This window comes from Heterocephalus glaber, unplaced genomic scaffold (assembly GCF_053883595.1).
Source record: "Heterocephalus glaber isolate CG9 unplaced genomic scaffold, H.glaber_assembly_v1.0 deba00001561, whole genome shotgun sequence".
NCBI lineage: Eukaryota > Metazoa > Chordata > Mammalia > Rodentia > Bathyergidae > Heterocephalus > Heterocephalus glaber.
Window position 1 is genome coordinate 11573193 of NW_028258349.1, and position 14579 is coordinate 11587771.

At 55.8% G+C, this 14579-nt stretch overlaps 1 protein-coding gene across 4 annotated transcripts in view; it reads right to left on the reverse strand.

Annotated features, from left to right (window-relative positions):
• Nucleotides 1-9260: 9260 nt before the first annotated feature.
• Chst8 (carbohydrate sulfotransferase 8) overlaps nt 9261-14579 on the reverse strand; it is a 123393-nt gene continuing 118074 nt past the window's right edge. For all 4 annotated transcript variants that reach the window (XM_004858912.3, XM_087191094.1, XM_004858913.3 and 1 more), the window contains 2 exons: nt 11314-11351; nt 9261-10788 (listed from right to left, as the gene is read on the reverse strand). In XM_004858912.3, coding sequence (XP_004858969.1) covers nt 9685-10788; nt 11314-11351 — 1142 coding nt within the window. In that variant the 3' untranslated portion in view covers nt 9261-9684. The remainder of the gene's footprint in view (nt 10789-11313; nt 11352-14579) is intronic.

Below are 14579 nucleotides of genomic sequence, written 5' to 3' on the forward strand. Positions count from 1 at the left end.
ATCATCTCTGACTCTGATCCTCTTCCCTCCCTCTTATAGGACCCTGGTGATTGCATGGTGCCCATCCAGATAACCCAAGATCATCTCCTCCCCAAGGTCCCTGATCCCATCTGCTAGCTCCTTTCACCAACAGGGGTCTGGGTGGCCCATCTGTGACATCCTCACTGTCCCTCTCCTCTCCTCTGGCCACACAGGCTTTCACCCCAGGACGTTTGCATGCTCTTCCCGTCCAGGGGTAAGCTGATCTTGGCTTCATAGCCACTTCCTCCAGAAAGCCTTCTCCACCTTCTGTCAAGGTTATTTCCATCAAAGCTGGGTGAAAGGCTACGACACTTGAGGACATTACCATTTATGTTTATTAGAGTCCAACTCCCTCAGTGGACTGAGTTCGGCAAGGCAGGGGTGGGGCTGGATTTTGCTTAGTCTTGTGTGCCTTGCACTGGGCACAGTGGATCTTACGCCTCTTAGTGCTCAGAGTGTGTCTGTTGGACAAAGGGAGGAAAAAGCCTTCTGCTTTCTTTATAAGTGGGTCCATTGTCTGGATCATGTGTTGTCCATGCATTTCCCTACTGATGAATAAATACATAGGCTGCTTCCGGTGCCTTGATAGTTCTCACAATGTTATAGTGAGTGTTTTCATGTCTAGTCCTGTCCCTCTACCTGCAGTTTCTGGGGGACAGATTTTAGAGGTGAAACTCCTGGGCTCACAGGTCTCTGGGGCTGGGATGAAGAAAGGAGAAGAGGCCAGGTCCCCCCTGGGCAGAGGACCCGTCACAGGCTCCCTGGCTGTTTCTGCCATGGGTACAGAAAGAGCAGAGGAGGTAGATCCGCAGTGGGACAGAGAGGCACAAAACTGCTCACAGAGACAGCCGAATTGACCCTTGGTGGCTCTCAAGGTCCCAGGCCTTGGGGTCCTGCCATTCAAGCGTGTCTGTCCCCATCATGTTGACCTCAGAAGATCCTCTTCAACTGAAGTCAGTGCCACCGGTTTATCAGTTTTCTCTATTTGCTACCAAAGACACCAGCTGTAACCAGTTCTAATTCTTATTGTCAGCTGAGATGTGACTTCTACATTCTCTCCTTGGGAATAAGCTGAGACGTATGATTGTATGTGTTGGAGAGATGCTCTGCAAGAGGGATGTATTCTACGGGGTGCAAAATTACATTTATGCTAACTATACTCACATTAGCTTGAATCCGCTTTTGGGCCTTGACCCAGAACCCTCTAAGTCTCTGTGCCCAGCTTTGTTTGGTTCACAGCAGGGTGGGGTGGGCTTCAAGAATTCTGCAGAGGGGAAGTGCAGACAGTGGCTCAGGCCTGGGGCCAGACCCTAGACCCTGGGCCTGAGGTGTTCTTGGAAACAGCAGCAGGGACGAGACCCAGCAGGGCAGAGTAGGGCCTCACTTACAAAGGAGGCCAGAGGAGGGGGAGGGGAGATGAAGGGAAGCAGCCTGGGGTCGGTGCAGTGGCCAGGGTTTGTGGCCAAGACTGCAGAAGGCCAGGGTCCCCTCAGGGGCAGTGAGAGCTCTTGTGACCACCCAGGGGGCTGAGGGCAAGAGAGGAATCCCCGACTCACTGTGGTCCAGGTGGCTGGTACCAGGTTCCAGGCTGGGAGCACATGGATGCCACTGCCATGAGAGTGTTTCGCACACAGCCTGACACAGGTGACCACTCTAAATGTCAGGATGTATGTGGCTGGCTTCTGCCATGGACTGGACATTTGGATCTCCTCAACATTGTCTCTGTTGAAACCCTAACCCCCAGGATGATGTCGAGAGGAGGGAGGGCCTTTGGGAGGATTAGGTCCTGAGGGTGGACCCCTCGGGAATGGGGTCCATGTCCTGAAAAAGGAGACCAAGGGCACTCTCTCCTTCCTTGTACTCTCTCAGGACACACCAAGATGACCCTGCAAGCTAGCCATGGCGGTGCACACCTGTAATCCCAGCCCTTGGGGAGGCTGAGGCAGGAAGTTTGAGCCCAGCCTGGGAAACTAGTAACTTAGTGAGACTCTGTGTCAAAATAAAAAATAAAAAGATTTGCAGATGTAGCTCAGTGTGAAGGTCCTGGGTTCAACCCCCAGTACCACACACACACACACACACGATGGCCATAAACCAGGAGATGGGCCCTCACCCACACTGGATGTGCTGGCACCTTGACCCCCGGACTCCAGAGCTTTGTGAAATCATTTGCTGGGTTTTTTTGGTACCAGGGATCGAACTTGGGTCCTTGCGCTTGGACAGCAGGCAATGAAACCACTGAGCTAAATCCCCGGCCCTCATTTGCTGTTTGAACCACCTGGTCTATGGCATTTTATTTAGTTCCAGCAGCCTCGGACGGACTAACATAGACCTCCAGCTTCATTTTTGATGCTTTTGGATGCGGAAACTTGGTTGTTCCCCTTCTCAAAGCCCTTCAGTGGCTTTCATCGTTTTCCGCACAGAATCCAGCCGCCTTATCTTGGCCTAGGCAGTCCTGGTGGCCTGTGCAGCACCCTTTCTCTCCACACATGGCGCGGGGTACACACAGCAGTTCCCACAGGGCTTGTGCTCACTGCTCCCCCCAGCCCCTTGCACCACGGTGTCCTGATCGGTGCCCTCAGACCCAGTTGTGATGTCACTTGTCTGTCCGGTCCGGAAGACCCAGTCCCTGCACTCCCCAGGGAGGCCCCCGAGCCCCACCCCAAGCCCTGCCGCTTGGTCACATGCATTTCTCCTGCTCACTCCTTGCGACCCCGCTGCTAGCCCATGGAGAGACAACCTCTGAAAAATGATGGCGAGCCCTTGTCCCCGTGTCATTAATTCTCCCGTGGCTGAGGCCTTTCCCCCAGGGTGGGCGCGGTAACAGATTGCACCTGCTCTGCCTCTTGAGGACTTTGGCCGGTGGGAGGCATCGACAGCGTCTCCCAAGTGAAATGCCGCTTGGAGATTAATGACCACTGAGCTGCGGCTCTGGGTGCGCCAGGCCTGAGCACAGCGAGGGCCCGGCCTGCAGGGCCCTCCATCCCTCCTGCACCCACCCCATCCGCCTGGACCCTTGGAGGAGCAAAGCTTCTCGAATTCTCCACCTCTGCTTGGGTTCCCAGGATCTCCCAGAAATGGTTGTCTCAGCTTCATGCCTGAAACCTCAAACACAAATAATTTTCAATTTGCCTGGGAGTTTCAATCGCACAATCCAATGTTAAATAATAGATTGGATGCCTCGGGGAGAGAAACAGGATTTAAGAAGAAGAAATAAATAAAAGGAAAAGTAAAATTCAGCCTATGGGTTTGGAGACTAAGAAGGCAGCTTCCCCTCCTGGCCCAGGTTCACCGGCCCCTCCCACCTTCCCCGGATGGGACAGCCGGTCTCCGAGGCTCTGGGCTTTACCATCCTCCTGCCTCGGCCTCCCCATGATTCAGCTCCACCCCAGCTGCTGGTGGACAGCTTTACTCACTGCACCCGCACCCTAGCTCCAGGCCCCGCACCCCAAGGACAGGCCTGCCGCGCAGCCCTGGCAGTCGCCCCTGCCCAGGCAGACAGGAACTGAGCACAGAATGTCCCAAGCAGCACTCGCACAGTGGACAAGGCAGGCAAGCAGGCAGGATCTGGTCGGGCTGGCACAGGCACTGGCGCAGGACGATGGCTTTGTTCTCAGGGCGATGAAGAGGACCCGTCTCTGGGATGGGACCTGCCCGCCATCCCCGCAGCCGGGTTGTCTCCAGCAGGGACCCTTCCCTCTGCCGGTCACCACTGAGATGACACCTTGTCCCTGGCCGCAGATGCCCTCCTGGGCCTCCCTGTCCGGACTATTCCTCTCGGACTGTGCTTCTCCGTCCCCTCCTTCCTCGATCACCCCCCACCCCCGGGAGGAGCCAGCTCTCACCCTTGCCATGCTGTCCATGAGCAGCTGGATGGCATGCTGGGGCCCGGGGCCTCCACTCCCTGGCACCAGGGGGCCCTGTGTTTCCAGGCGGGGTGTGACTTTCCCTTGCTGCAGTGACCAGTGAGTTTATAATCTGCAGTCACAAAACCTTCTGCCTCCTCGGGACACCAAGGAGACAGTAAGCACACTAATGGGTCAGAACAGGCACACCAGGCCAAACTGCTAGGCTTTGAGCCCTGGAACATTACCTTAAAAGCTGTGTGGCCTTGGACAAATTGTTTAACCTCTCTGTGTCTCAGTGTCCTTATCTGTAAAAAAAAACGATCGGATATAATTGTATTATATCTACCTTACACTGTTGTATGTAGCAAGGATTGAATAAGATAATATATATGATACAAATATTTAGATATATAATTTAAATGTAATATTTACATTATTATAATTAAGTTATGTTTTAATTATATAATAATTTATATTAAAATCATCCCACATAATTTAGATTTTAAATTTAGATATATTAGGATATTATATACAATATGAATAAGATTTTATATACATTATATATTTCAAATATATGTGAAATGCTTAAAGTAGCACTAGGTAAACTAGTAAATAAGTAAGTAGCACAGTTACTGGTTCAGAGGCCAAGGCAGGAGGGAGCAGTGGCTTATGTGAGGGAGACAGCCCTGGAGAGTGAGGGATGAGGAACCCCGGCACCCTTAGGAGGCAGGGTGAAAGGAGGAACACAGCCTGGGAGCGGAGCACGGGGCGGGGTGCCCTGCAGGTGGGGTGGGGAGCTGAGGCCCCCCAGATAGGCGGGCGTGGTGAGGCCAGCAGAGAGGCCAACTCCGGAGAGTAGCACAAGTTCGTACCGAGCTCCCTCAGGGTGTGCGCAGGCAGGGTGCAGGTAGGGGGCTGTGGACTCAGGATGAGGAGCAGCTGTTGGTGGGCAGCAGGGTGGAAAGGCCAACCATGGTGGGGTCCCCAGAGTGCAAGGAGGCTGAGAATCGAGGCAGCAGGGCGTTTGCTGGGAGGAGAGGACAGAAATGGGGCAAGTGCTGGAGGGGGTTTGGGGCTAGTTTTTGCTATGAGGGTTAAACACAGAGCCTTCTCATGGAGCCACAGCCCCAGCCCTTTAAAAAAAAAATTATTTATTTATAGACAGGACTTTGCTAAGTTGCTATGTTGCCTGGGTTGAGCTCAAACTTGTGATCCTCCTGCTTCAGCCTCCCAGAGTCCTGGGATTGCAAGCATGTGCCACCACACCTGACTTATAAAGTGGGGTGATTCCAGTCTGTTTCCTGCTGATGGGAAAGCTAGAGGAGCCAGGGACACATGCCTGGTGATGCTTCTTCAAGAAGACAATGAAACTCGGGTCCAGAATACGTTTTTTTTGGTAGCGGGGATCGAACTCGGGTCCTTGCTCTTGTGCAGCAGGCGGTGGAACCACTGAGCTAAATCCCCGGGCCGAGGTCCAGCATATGTGTGTGTAAGCATGTCTATGTGTGTATCCATGTACATCTGCTTCATGAGTGTGTGCGTGTCCATCTGTCTGTCTTGTGTGATGTGTGACTGTGTGTCTGTGTCCACGTATCTGCATGCATTTATGTGTGTTGTGGGTGAGGTCAGAGGAGGCCTGGATCCCAACCTGGAGAGTGGAGGATTCTCCCCAGTGGGTGACGCTGCCCCTGTCTCAAGCCCATGTTGGGGTGAGGGGCGCTGGGGTGCTGAAAAGCTTGGTATTAGGATACCAGCTGGTGGGCTCTGGAGTAACTTCCGGAGTCTTCCCAGAGACACCGGAGAGGCCAGATCTGAGTGTCCATGGTGGGGTGGCTGGGAAGGCAGCCTCCTTCAGTCTTGGGAATGCACCATCCGACTAGAGTTGCTTACAGTCAGAGCATTGCCTTTACCTCGTGGCCCTCAGGGATTCCCGGGCCCTGCTCAGGAGCAAGCACTTAGCGCCACCTGGTGGCAACATAGGGTCTCTGCGCCTGTGGAGACCTCAGGCAGGCTGGGCAGAGGTGAGTGGGTGGGCGCAAGAGCGAGGGCCCCAGCCTCACCTTTCTGGATAGAGCTCCAGCTCTAGCTCCATCTCCCAAGGCTTCACAGCTCTGGCCAGACCACTCGGTACCCCAGTCTCCTCGTGTGTAAAGAAAGGTGAGGCATGTACGGGGAGGGTCGCTGGGAGAAACAATGCACCGAGGGCGGGGCCCAGCAGCCACCCGCTTTGCTTATGAGTGTCTGATTCTGGCTGGCACACCAGGCAGTGGGGCAGGGGCCCCGAAGCCCCAGGATTGGGAATGGCTCACTTCTGCCTTCTGTACTGTGCCCCTGCCCCGGGCTTCTTCTTCCTGAGGGTTGGCATGGCCTCGGCCCCGCCCCGCTCCCGGGCTCCCTCTGCTGTTCCTTCACAGCTGAAAACCTGGGCGAAAAGACTGGACCGTGGAAAACTCGGATCCGAGCCGTGGCCTCCAGCAGAGCAGCCAGGCCCACGCACTGTCCGCTCCCCACACCCAGGAGGCGCCTGCTTGTTCCTCATCCCGGAGCCAGTGTACTCACCAGCATGTGAATCTGCAGAGAGGGGACCAATTCCAGATCCCCCCACTTCCTGGGCCCCGTGGGTCAACACTGAGGCTCCCGAACCCAGCTCTGGGCTCCCCCGCCTTGTGGCAGGGAGGGGAGCCGGGAGGGACAGTGAGAGAAAGTTCCCTGGTTGGCCATGGGCTCCCCACAGACACAAGGGCTAAGGGGAGGTGAGGGCCAGGGAGGGGAGGTGGTCCCAGGCCTCAGTGCCCCAGGCTCTCTGTGGGGGGCTCCTGTCCCCTGAAGGCTGCTCACCCAGAGGATCCAGCTGGCAGGTGGGCACTGCCTGCCAGAGGGTGCCGCGAGGGTGCTGGAGGACTGTGCCCTCAGGACCCTAGGCTTTGGGACGTCTGTTCTCTTCACCAGCCAGAGAGCAGGCCTCACATCCAGGGAAGTTGCAGCCACTCAAGGACAAAGGCCTGGTAGGAACCTCAGTGTGGGCTACCCCAGAGAGGCCCAATCAGGGGACGAAGTGGGGGGCCACTGGGGTTTGGGGAGTTACTCTTTTTTGGTTTTTTGGGAGAGTCATGCTCTGTAGTTCAGGCTGCCTTTTAACTCACTATGTACCCCACACTGGCCTTGAACTCTGAGTGATCCTCCTGCTTCAGCCTCCTGGGTGCTGGGATTACAGGCGTGTGCCACCATGCCTGGCTGGCATGGGCCGTTATTCTCTCAAATCAGTGGGCCTACTTGACCCCTGCCTGACAACTGCCTGTTGTCCCTTTTTAAGTCCTTAAGCAAATGCCCCCTCCAGATTATACCTGCAGCAGGGGGAGTAAATGGGACAGGGTGGAGCAGGGAAGAATGAAGAGCAGGGTAGGGGACAGTGACATACCAGACAATCCGAGAGGGGAGGGAGGATCCATGCTGTCCACAGCCCCACCCCAAGCACATGTACACTGCTCATACATGTACACACACCTCTCTCCAAAGCAGGGATACTTGTGTAGACAGACATGCACATACATGCTGGCCCACATGCTCATACCTACCCACCCCTAGGCCCAGTCCTCCTTCCCCACCCCCAGATGAACACACACACACACACACACACACACACACACACACACGCGCTCACATACTTCCTTGTGTCAGCGGTCGAGTCTGTCTTTCTAACCCCTGTGATGGCCAGCTGGGTTTGGGCTGAGCTGGATCTGGGCCACCTCAGCGCATTCCAGGCAAAGTTTCGGGGCTGGGGCTCTGGCCTTCAGGTGAAGGTCATACTGGAGGCCACCAAGGGCTGACGGTGGTCATTGCCTGGACCCTGTTTCTGGTCATCACCCCCCGAAGAGGAAGCCCCTGAGGTGGATGTGTCAAGTGTGTGCAGGCCTGGCTGACCCCGAGAGGTGACACAGTGAGAATATCTTATCCTGCACCTCAGGTGCATATGCATGTGCACATTCACATACTTACACTGTGGGGCTGGCCCAGGGCAATCCTCCTGCCTCTGAGCAGCAGCATGAGAAGAGCCACCCTGCAGGATGCCCCAGCTGGGCCTTCAGGTGTCCCTTTGCTGAGCAGATGACATGTGATGCTCTGCCTCAGACTTCACCAAGTGCCCCCAACACCAGGGACACTTCTGCTGCACCACGAATTCAATCTCACTTTGTGAGTGCCAGATCCCATGGGCAGCTGTTTCTGGGTCACCGTCAGCCAGAGCCCTCCCAGCAGCCTCTCCCATGGGGCCTGGCCCTTCACAGGTTTCTTGAAGCTTTCTGAGCAATGGGCATCTGCCGTCCCACATTCTGTGAGTCCCCTGAGTCCCTCAGGCCGTGACCGTAGCCTCCTTCCTGTCCCTCTGGTCCCCTCTGTCAGGTGGTCCAGGCAACTTCCGGCTGGAGCCCAGGGGGAGGCCTCACCCCTGCTCAGGGATCCTGGTGAATGTGGCCCCAAGGAGGCAGGAGGCAGCCTCAGTGCCCTGTCTCACCTGTTCGAGGTTCCAGAGCCTGGGGAAAGGGCAGAAAGGGAAGTGGAGCAGCCCCCACCATTATGAGCCGGGCTGTTTCCGGCGGCACTGTGGTCTCCTTTAGGGTACCCGGAAACATCTCCCCAGGCCAGTGTGAGCAGACTGAGCACACAATCCTAAGGACTCCACAAAGACCCCCAGAAAGATAAAAAAGACTCCTAGCAGAGACCCCTAGCAGAGACTCCTAGCAGATCCAGGCAGTCAGCCCCAGAGTCAGACAAAACTTTCCTCGGGTTACAAACAAAATCCACACACAACCATGGTCACACCCATACCCTAAGTTCCAACAGACACTTTCTCTCTGGGAGACCTTTCAGTATCACACTGGCTTTTGATAAGCTCCGAGCCATTTCCGGTGTGAAGGTATGTGTGTCTGGAGAAGAAGTTTCCTCTACCTCCCCCCGACCCCCCAGCTGCTTCATGGGATGGACAGTGCTGCAGCCCTGAGGTGCTCTTGGCAGGTGAATGGGGCCTGGGTGGCAGTCAAGGTCAGATAACAACTCTAGGCCAAAGCCCTGCTTAGTTCAGGGGTTCAGCCTCACTCCCCAGCTGAGAGCCCCTGGCACCGACTGAAGCCTCTTGCGAGTGCCTGGGGGAGCCCTAGCCGGCAGCTTGCTGAGAGCTGGGGCGGGGGGGGGGGGGGTGTGCGGTGACAAGAAGGGACGCCAGGGGGCCTCCGTGCGGACAGGACCTCCTCCTCACACCGCGGGCTCCTGCCCTGGGCATCCCTGTCGCAGGGCCTGCAGGTGCCTGGCCCAGGCTGTCCCGAGAGGCAGAAAGTCCAGAAAGCACGGGACAAGGTTCGCAAGTTCCTGCAACACCACACAAGTAGACACTGCTGCTCCGAAAACCAAGTGCTTTATTCAGAACCTCCCCCTAGGTCTTAGAAAAACTGCAAACCACGTGGTTTGTACAAGGCAAAGGCTAAGGGACTGCAGGACATCCCTTTCTGCTGGGGCCCTTGTCCCTGGGGCCTCAGGCTTCCCTGGTCATCGCAGCTCTTAGCGGAGCTCCCGGGGCATCCAAGTCCTCACACCTCCCTCGGCCAAGGAGTGAGGAAGTGGGTATGGGACAAGGGCCAGGGTCCCCATCCAAGGCCCCTGTCCCCCATCCTGAGTCAGCTGAGCCCCAAAGCCAGGGCTCCCGACATCCTCAGCGCCCAGTTGTCCGGGTCTCAGCTCGGCTCGAGCACTGGAGAGAAAGCTGGTCGTGCGCAGGCGCGCGGGTCGGGGTGGGGCGTCCTCGCCTGCAAGCCCCACCCCTCACTCAGTACAGGTCCGCGAAGGGCTTGGAGTAGTTGAACATCAGGTAGTCCATGTAGTAGAAGTCGTAGGTGCGCTGCCGCTGCAGGGCGGAGAGCTGCGCGAAGTACTGGTGGGTGATCCTCGAGGTCGTGCGCGCCTCCTGCGAGTGCCGGTCCTTGAACCGCGGGAAGGTCAGGTTGCGCGGTGCTCGGATGAGGCTCAGAAAGAAGTTGGCGTCGTCCTCCATGCTCTCGAACTTGCCCACAAAGTCATAGTCGATGAGGCAGGGGCTGCACAGCCGGCTGACGTGGTCCCAGTGGATGTCCATGCCCACGGGCCGGTGCACGTCCAGCAGGTACTGGACGAACTCGGGGAATCGCACGCCGGAGCCCGTCCGCAGCGCCTCCCGCGAGGCGTTCGCCCGGTACCGGGCCAGGATGGCCTTGCCAAAGACGGGGTGGTAGTAGCTGTTCGGGTGCTCGAACTTGTCACGGAAAGCCGAGACCAGCCTCTCGAAGGGCTCGCGTACGAAGAGCATCTTGGTGTAGGTGCCCAGGCGGTGCAGGATGCCCTGGCGGTCGAAGGTGTCCAGCCGCTTGAGGGCGCTGCTGTAGTGGACTGTGTTGTGCTGTATGTCCGCCGTGGACGAGGCCAGCCCGGCCAGCACCATGAGCACCCGCTTCCAGTTGGAGCAGCCCGCCTTGGGCACCTCGCAGTAGAGCACGCGGTGGCGGTCCTCCACGAAGATGCGCGACACGTGGCGGGGCGTGACGGCCCTGCGGCTGCTGCTCGCCCGATACTTGGCACAGGCCTCCCGCATCACCCGCTTGCGCTCCTGCTGACTCTGGCGCAGGCTGACCCAGTGGCTGTCCGGGGTCCAGGGTGGGGGGACAAAGGTCTCGGACGAGCTGTTGGCCACCATGGCCACTGCAGCTGGCATCTTTTTGATGAGCAGCCGCCGACGCCGCTGCCGGAGTCGCAGACTGGTCCCAGTCTTTGGACGGAATTGAGGCTGGTCGGGCACCCGCAGTTTGAGGTCCCTCGGGGCCCGGCTGGACAAATCTCGTGTGACTTTCTCTGTGGACACCTTTACGTTGCCATCCTGGGAACTACCTGGTTGGAGGTCCTGGGACAAAAAGGGAGGTAGTCACCAAGGTGGACAGGACAGCTGGCACAGAGGGTCCACCAAGTCAGACTGCCGCCAGGACTGGGGTTTCTCCCCTCTCTGCAGCCTGAGTTCTTCCTCGGATGAGGAGAAAGGCTGATCCTGCGGGTGTGGCCCCCTAGTCTGTCTTGGTCCAGCTCACAGCCCGGGGCTACACAGTCTGGCCACCAGTGTGGGACTCAAGGTGGAAGTGGTATTTCAGCCACAAGATGGCGCGCTCCTCCCAGGAACCGGGTCAGGGTGGGCGGGGCGAGCCGAAGGCCTCAAGAAGGCTGGCGCAGATTTACTGTGTCTATTAGCACAATCCAAAGGAGCCATCTAACAGGAACGGGAAATTCATGGATCCAAAGCCCTGGGCTTTGTTCCCAAGGCTCCTGGAAAGGACTGGACACATTTTTCTTTTTAAAAATGGAGTCAAATTTTCTTCCTTGCCCTCCCTTTCTCTAGCCTGTGTGTGCTGAGATTTATCTGATTCTCAGAACTTACCTTGTGGGGCTGCTGTGGCCTGATGTTGAACTTTATTCCTAAAAAGCAAACACAGGAAAGAACAGGATTAGCAGCGGAAGTGCCATGTGGCTTTCAGGGACCTGCTTACAGGCCCTTGCCCTTTGGACACCCAGGCTGGAGGGAGCTTAGATTAGGCTCTGGGGAAGGCCAATTTGGGGTTCTTTGATCCCCTATCCCATGGAAAATGAGGTTGCCACAAGGATGTAGTTCCACTGGCTTCCAGCTGGTGCTAACTTCTCTGCATCTCATACCTAGTATGGCTTGGCAGGTGTGGGAAGGCACCCTGCCCAAGGGTACCCACACACCTGTCCTGTGGAAAAGTCAGGGTTCTCAGCCCATCCTCACCTCACCCCATCCTGCCATTAAGTCAGTGAAAGGACCCTTCTGAAGGCTTTGTCCTTCCTTTCTCCACACCCCGTCAGCCATGCCCTGGTTCTAGTGGATGCAGACTCTCGGTACTTGGAACACGACACATTTGCACCCAAGCCCCTGAGGCGACCATCCGGTTAGAGAGAGGATACTGTTTCATACCCTGGTTTGTTGGGGAGGATGGGAGACTTCCCTTGGCAGAGTTTATGCCACAGCCCTGGCCTCTTTTCTCAATGCCTGCCTGGCCCACTGGGGCATCAGGGGCTCTTTCTGCTCTTGGGCCCTTAAAGAAGCTAGAACTTCCAGCCAGCACAGAGGGGCACTGTTCCCAGCTGCACCTGACTGAGTCCTAGCTGCTGCCCAGGACAGGGAGGGTGCCATTCTGACAGCCCAGCCCATCCCTGTCTCTGTGTACTGGGCTAAGGGCCAGTGGATGGAGCCTAGCTGGCAAGGGACATCAGGTGTTTCCTGACCCGCACCTCCTCAATTTGCCCACAGGGTCCAGTTTTACAAACTGCTATGACTCTGATCCTGTGTGGGTCAGTCTGAAGCTGTGCCCATACATCTCCCTCAGTTGTTAGCAAGCAAGGAGGGAGGGCAAAGGTCACCTCTGGGATGGAAAGTTTATATTCCCTGAGCTTTCTGGAACCTTCTTCAAATCCCAAGAGGTGGAAACAAAGGTAGAACTTGGACATGCTGCCTGCATTCCCCCCACCCCGTAATGGGGATTGAACCTAGGGCCTTTGGACCAAACCACATCACCAACCTTTATTCATTCACTCAATCGTTCATTCATTCATTTGTTCATTCATTCTTTCATTTATAAAAGGGTCTCGATATGTCACTAAGTTGTCCACAATGGGCTCAAACTTGTGATCCTCCTGTTTCAGCCTCCCAGAGTGCTGGGATTACAGATGTGTATTACCATGCTACCTCTTTCTTCTGCGGATTCCTTTCGGCTGGGAGGAGGTGTGCCCTTCTTTGGGCAAAGGTCTGTGTGCCTTCCTTTCTGGGCATTCCTGTGGGGTGTGTGCGTGTGTGTGCACGTGTGTGTGTTGAAAAGCTTGGATCAGGCCTTATAGACTCTTCCAGAGACTAAAGGGAAGCTCCATGTGGTACATGAGCAGTGGGTGTTGCTCCAAGAGGATCCTTTAGACAGTGCCCCTGTCAGCTCCAAAGCCCACTTCCTTCCTCACCAGCCATCCTCCTTCCCTTCTAATCCCCTTGTCTCTGCAGATGCCTCCAGCACAAGCTTCCAGAGCTCAGTTCTCTCTGGCATGTTGGGTTTTCTCCTGCAGCCAGTGATGACAGATCTCTTCACCAGAAGGGACCCGCTGCGGCCGCTCAGCTTTCCTCTACACCACCGGGTTTCCTTAATTATTTTCTCCTGGTGATGGCAGCTGGCTCTGCTAAATCACTTCTCCTCCTCAGAGTCTCAGATATGGGAATTTACTCTGCTTGTCACTCCTGTCAACCTGTCAAGGTGTGATGGTGCTTATTTATATTCTTTTTCTGGGGCAAATGAGTCATACTACATTTGGCCAAGAGTGGAGCTGAGGAGCCACTTCCGAAGGCGTCCTGCCAGTCAGGGAAGTGGGAGGAAGACATACTGATCAAGGTCGCGGCCCCTATGGCTCTGGGTCCTGCTCTATTTCCCCAGTGTGGACAGACAGAAGGGTGCTGTCTCTGGGCTTTCCAGACTCTGGGTCTAAAGCAATTTCCACAGTTGACCCCCTCTGAGGCTGGCCGGTTTAAAAGAGCCTTTGGCATAGGCTGGATGGAACGTTTCTGGCAGGGGTGAGTGAGTTCTCTGACTTCTTGGCCATAGTTCCCCATAAAACTAACCTTGCTGCAGTTGGCCCCTCTGAAAAAGCATCTTGTAGGCAGTAACAGATAACTAGAACAGATCTTATGGGCAGCACTATGTTCCCAACCCTTAAACTTATGGCAGACCATTTAGGCAAAGATGAATCCTGTCCCCACAGAGCCTTTCGAATAAAAACAGAAACTTGAAAAGGACTTTCCACTCCGCCAAAGGCTCAGCGTCCCCCCCCCCGCCTTTGTTTCAGGAAAACCTTTTTTTTTTTCTTTTTCTTTTTCCACGCACTGCTCAGATAATGGCTGAAGCAAAAGGCTCTCTCAGTTCTAAGCAAGTTGAAGCCAGGAACCCTGGGTGTGCTGAGGTTGGTGTCTGCGCGTGCCAGAGCAGGCGAGGCGTCAGGACCCTGGACAGCTTCCGGGCGAGCCCTGGGGAGGGCCGCGGAAGGGCCAGCCTCTGCTGCTCCCCTGAGGGCAGAACCAGTGCTGAGGAAGATGGTGGTAGTGGTGGGGGGTGGACGCCTTTGTTCTCAATACAACCACCACCAACATTCCCCAAGCCTCTAAATAAACACAAAACCTAGATAAAACAGCTTGCTGAGCAACACAAGCCAGGGCTCCCAGCCTCCTCTCCTAGCAATACCAGGGGCCCTCCGGCCTCCCCACCCCTGGCCCAGGGGCAGAAGAGTCCCAAGGTCAGCCAACACTCGCTCCCCTCTCAGTGGCTAGGAGTTGGGTCCCCTCCTCTCAATACAACGTTAAAAATCTGCAAAGGCGATCCATCCCCCTGCACAGGAAGAAATAAACAACCACTTTCTCTTTCTGGACAGATGACATTCGTAGGGTGGCTGGAACACAGACAACATGATAAGAGTGAGCGCTGGTGAGAATAAACAAGGCGTGAGTTATGGGGACTGCCAAGTGCGCTGTGTGCTCTGAACTCTTCATTGGCAGAAGGTTTTTTTCTTGGTGTTTGGCTGAAAAGCTTCCTGGTTACCCCTAAGGGGAGGTGAAGGGTAACGATGCTGTGCAAGGCCAGTTTCTTAATAAGCAGTGTG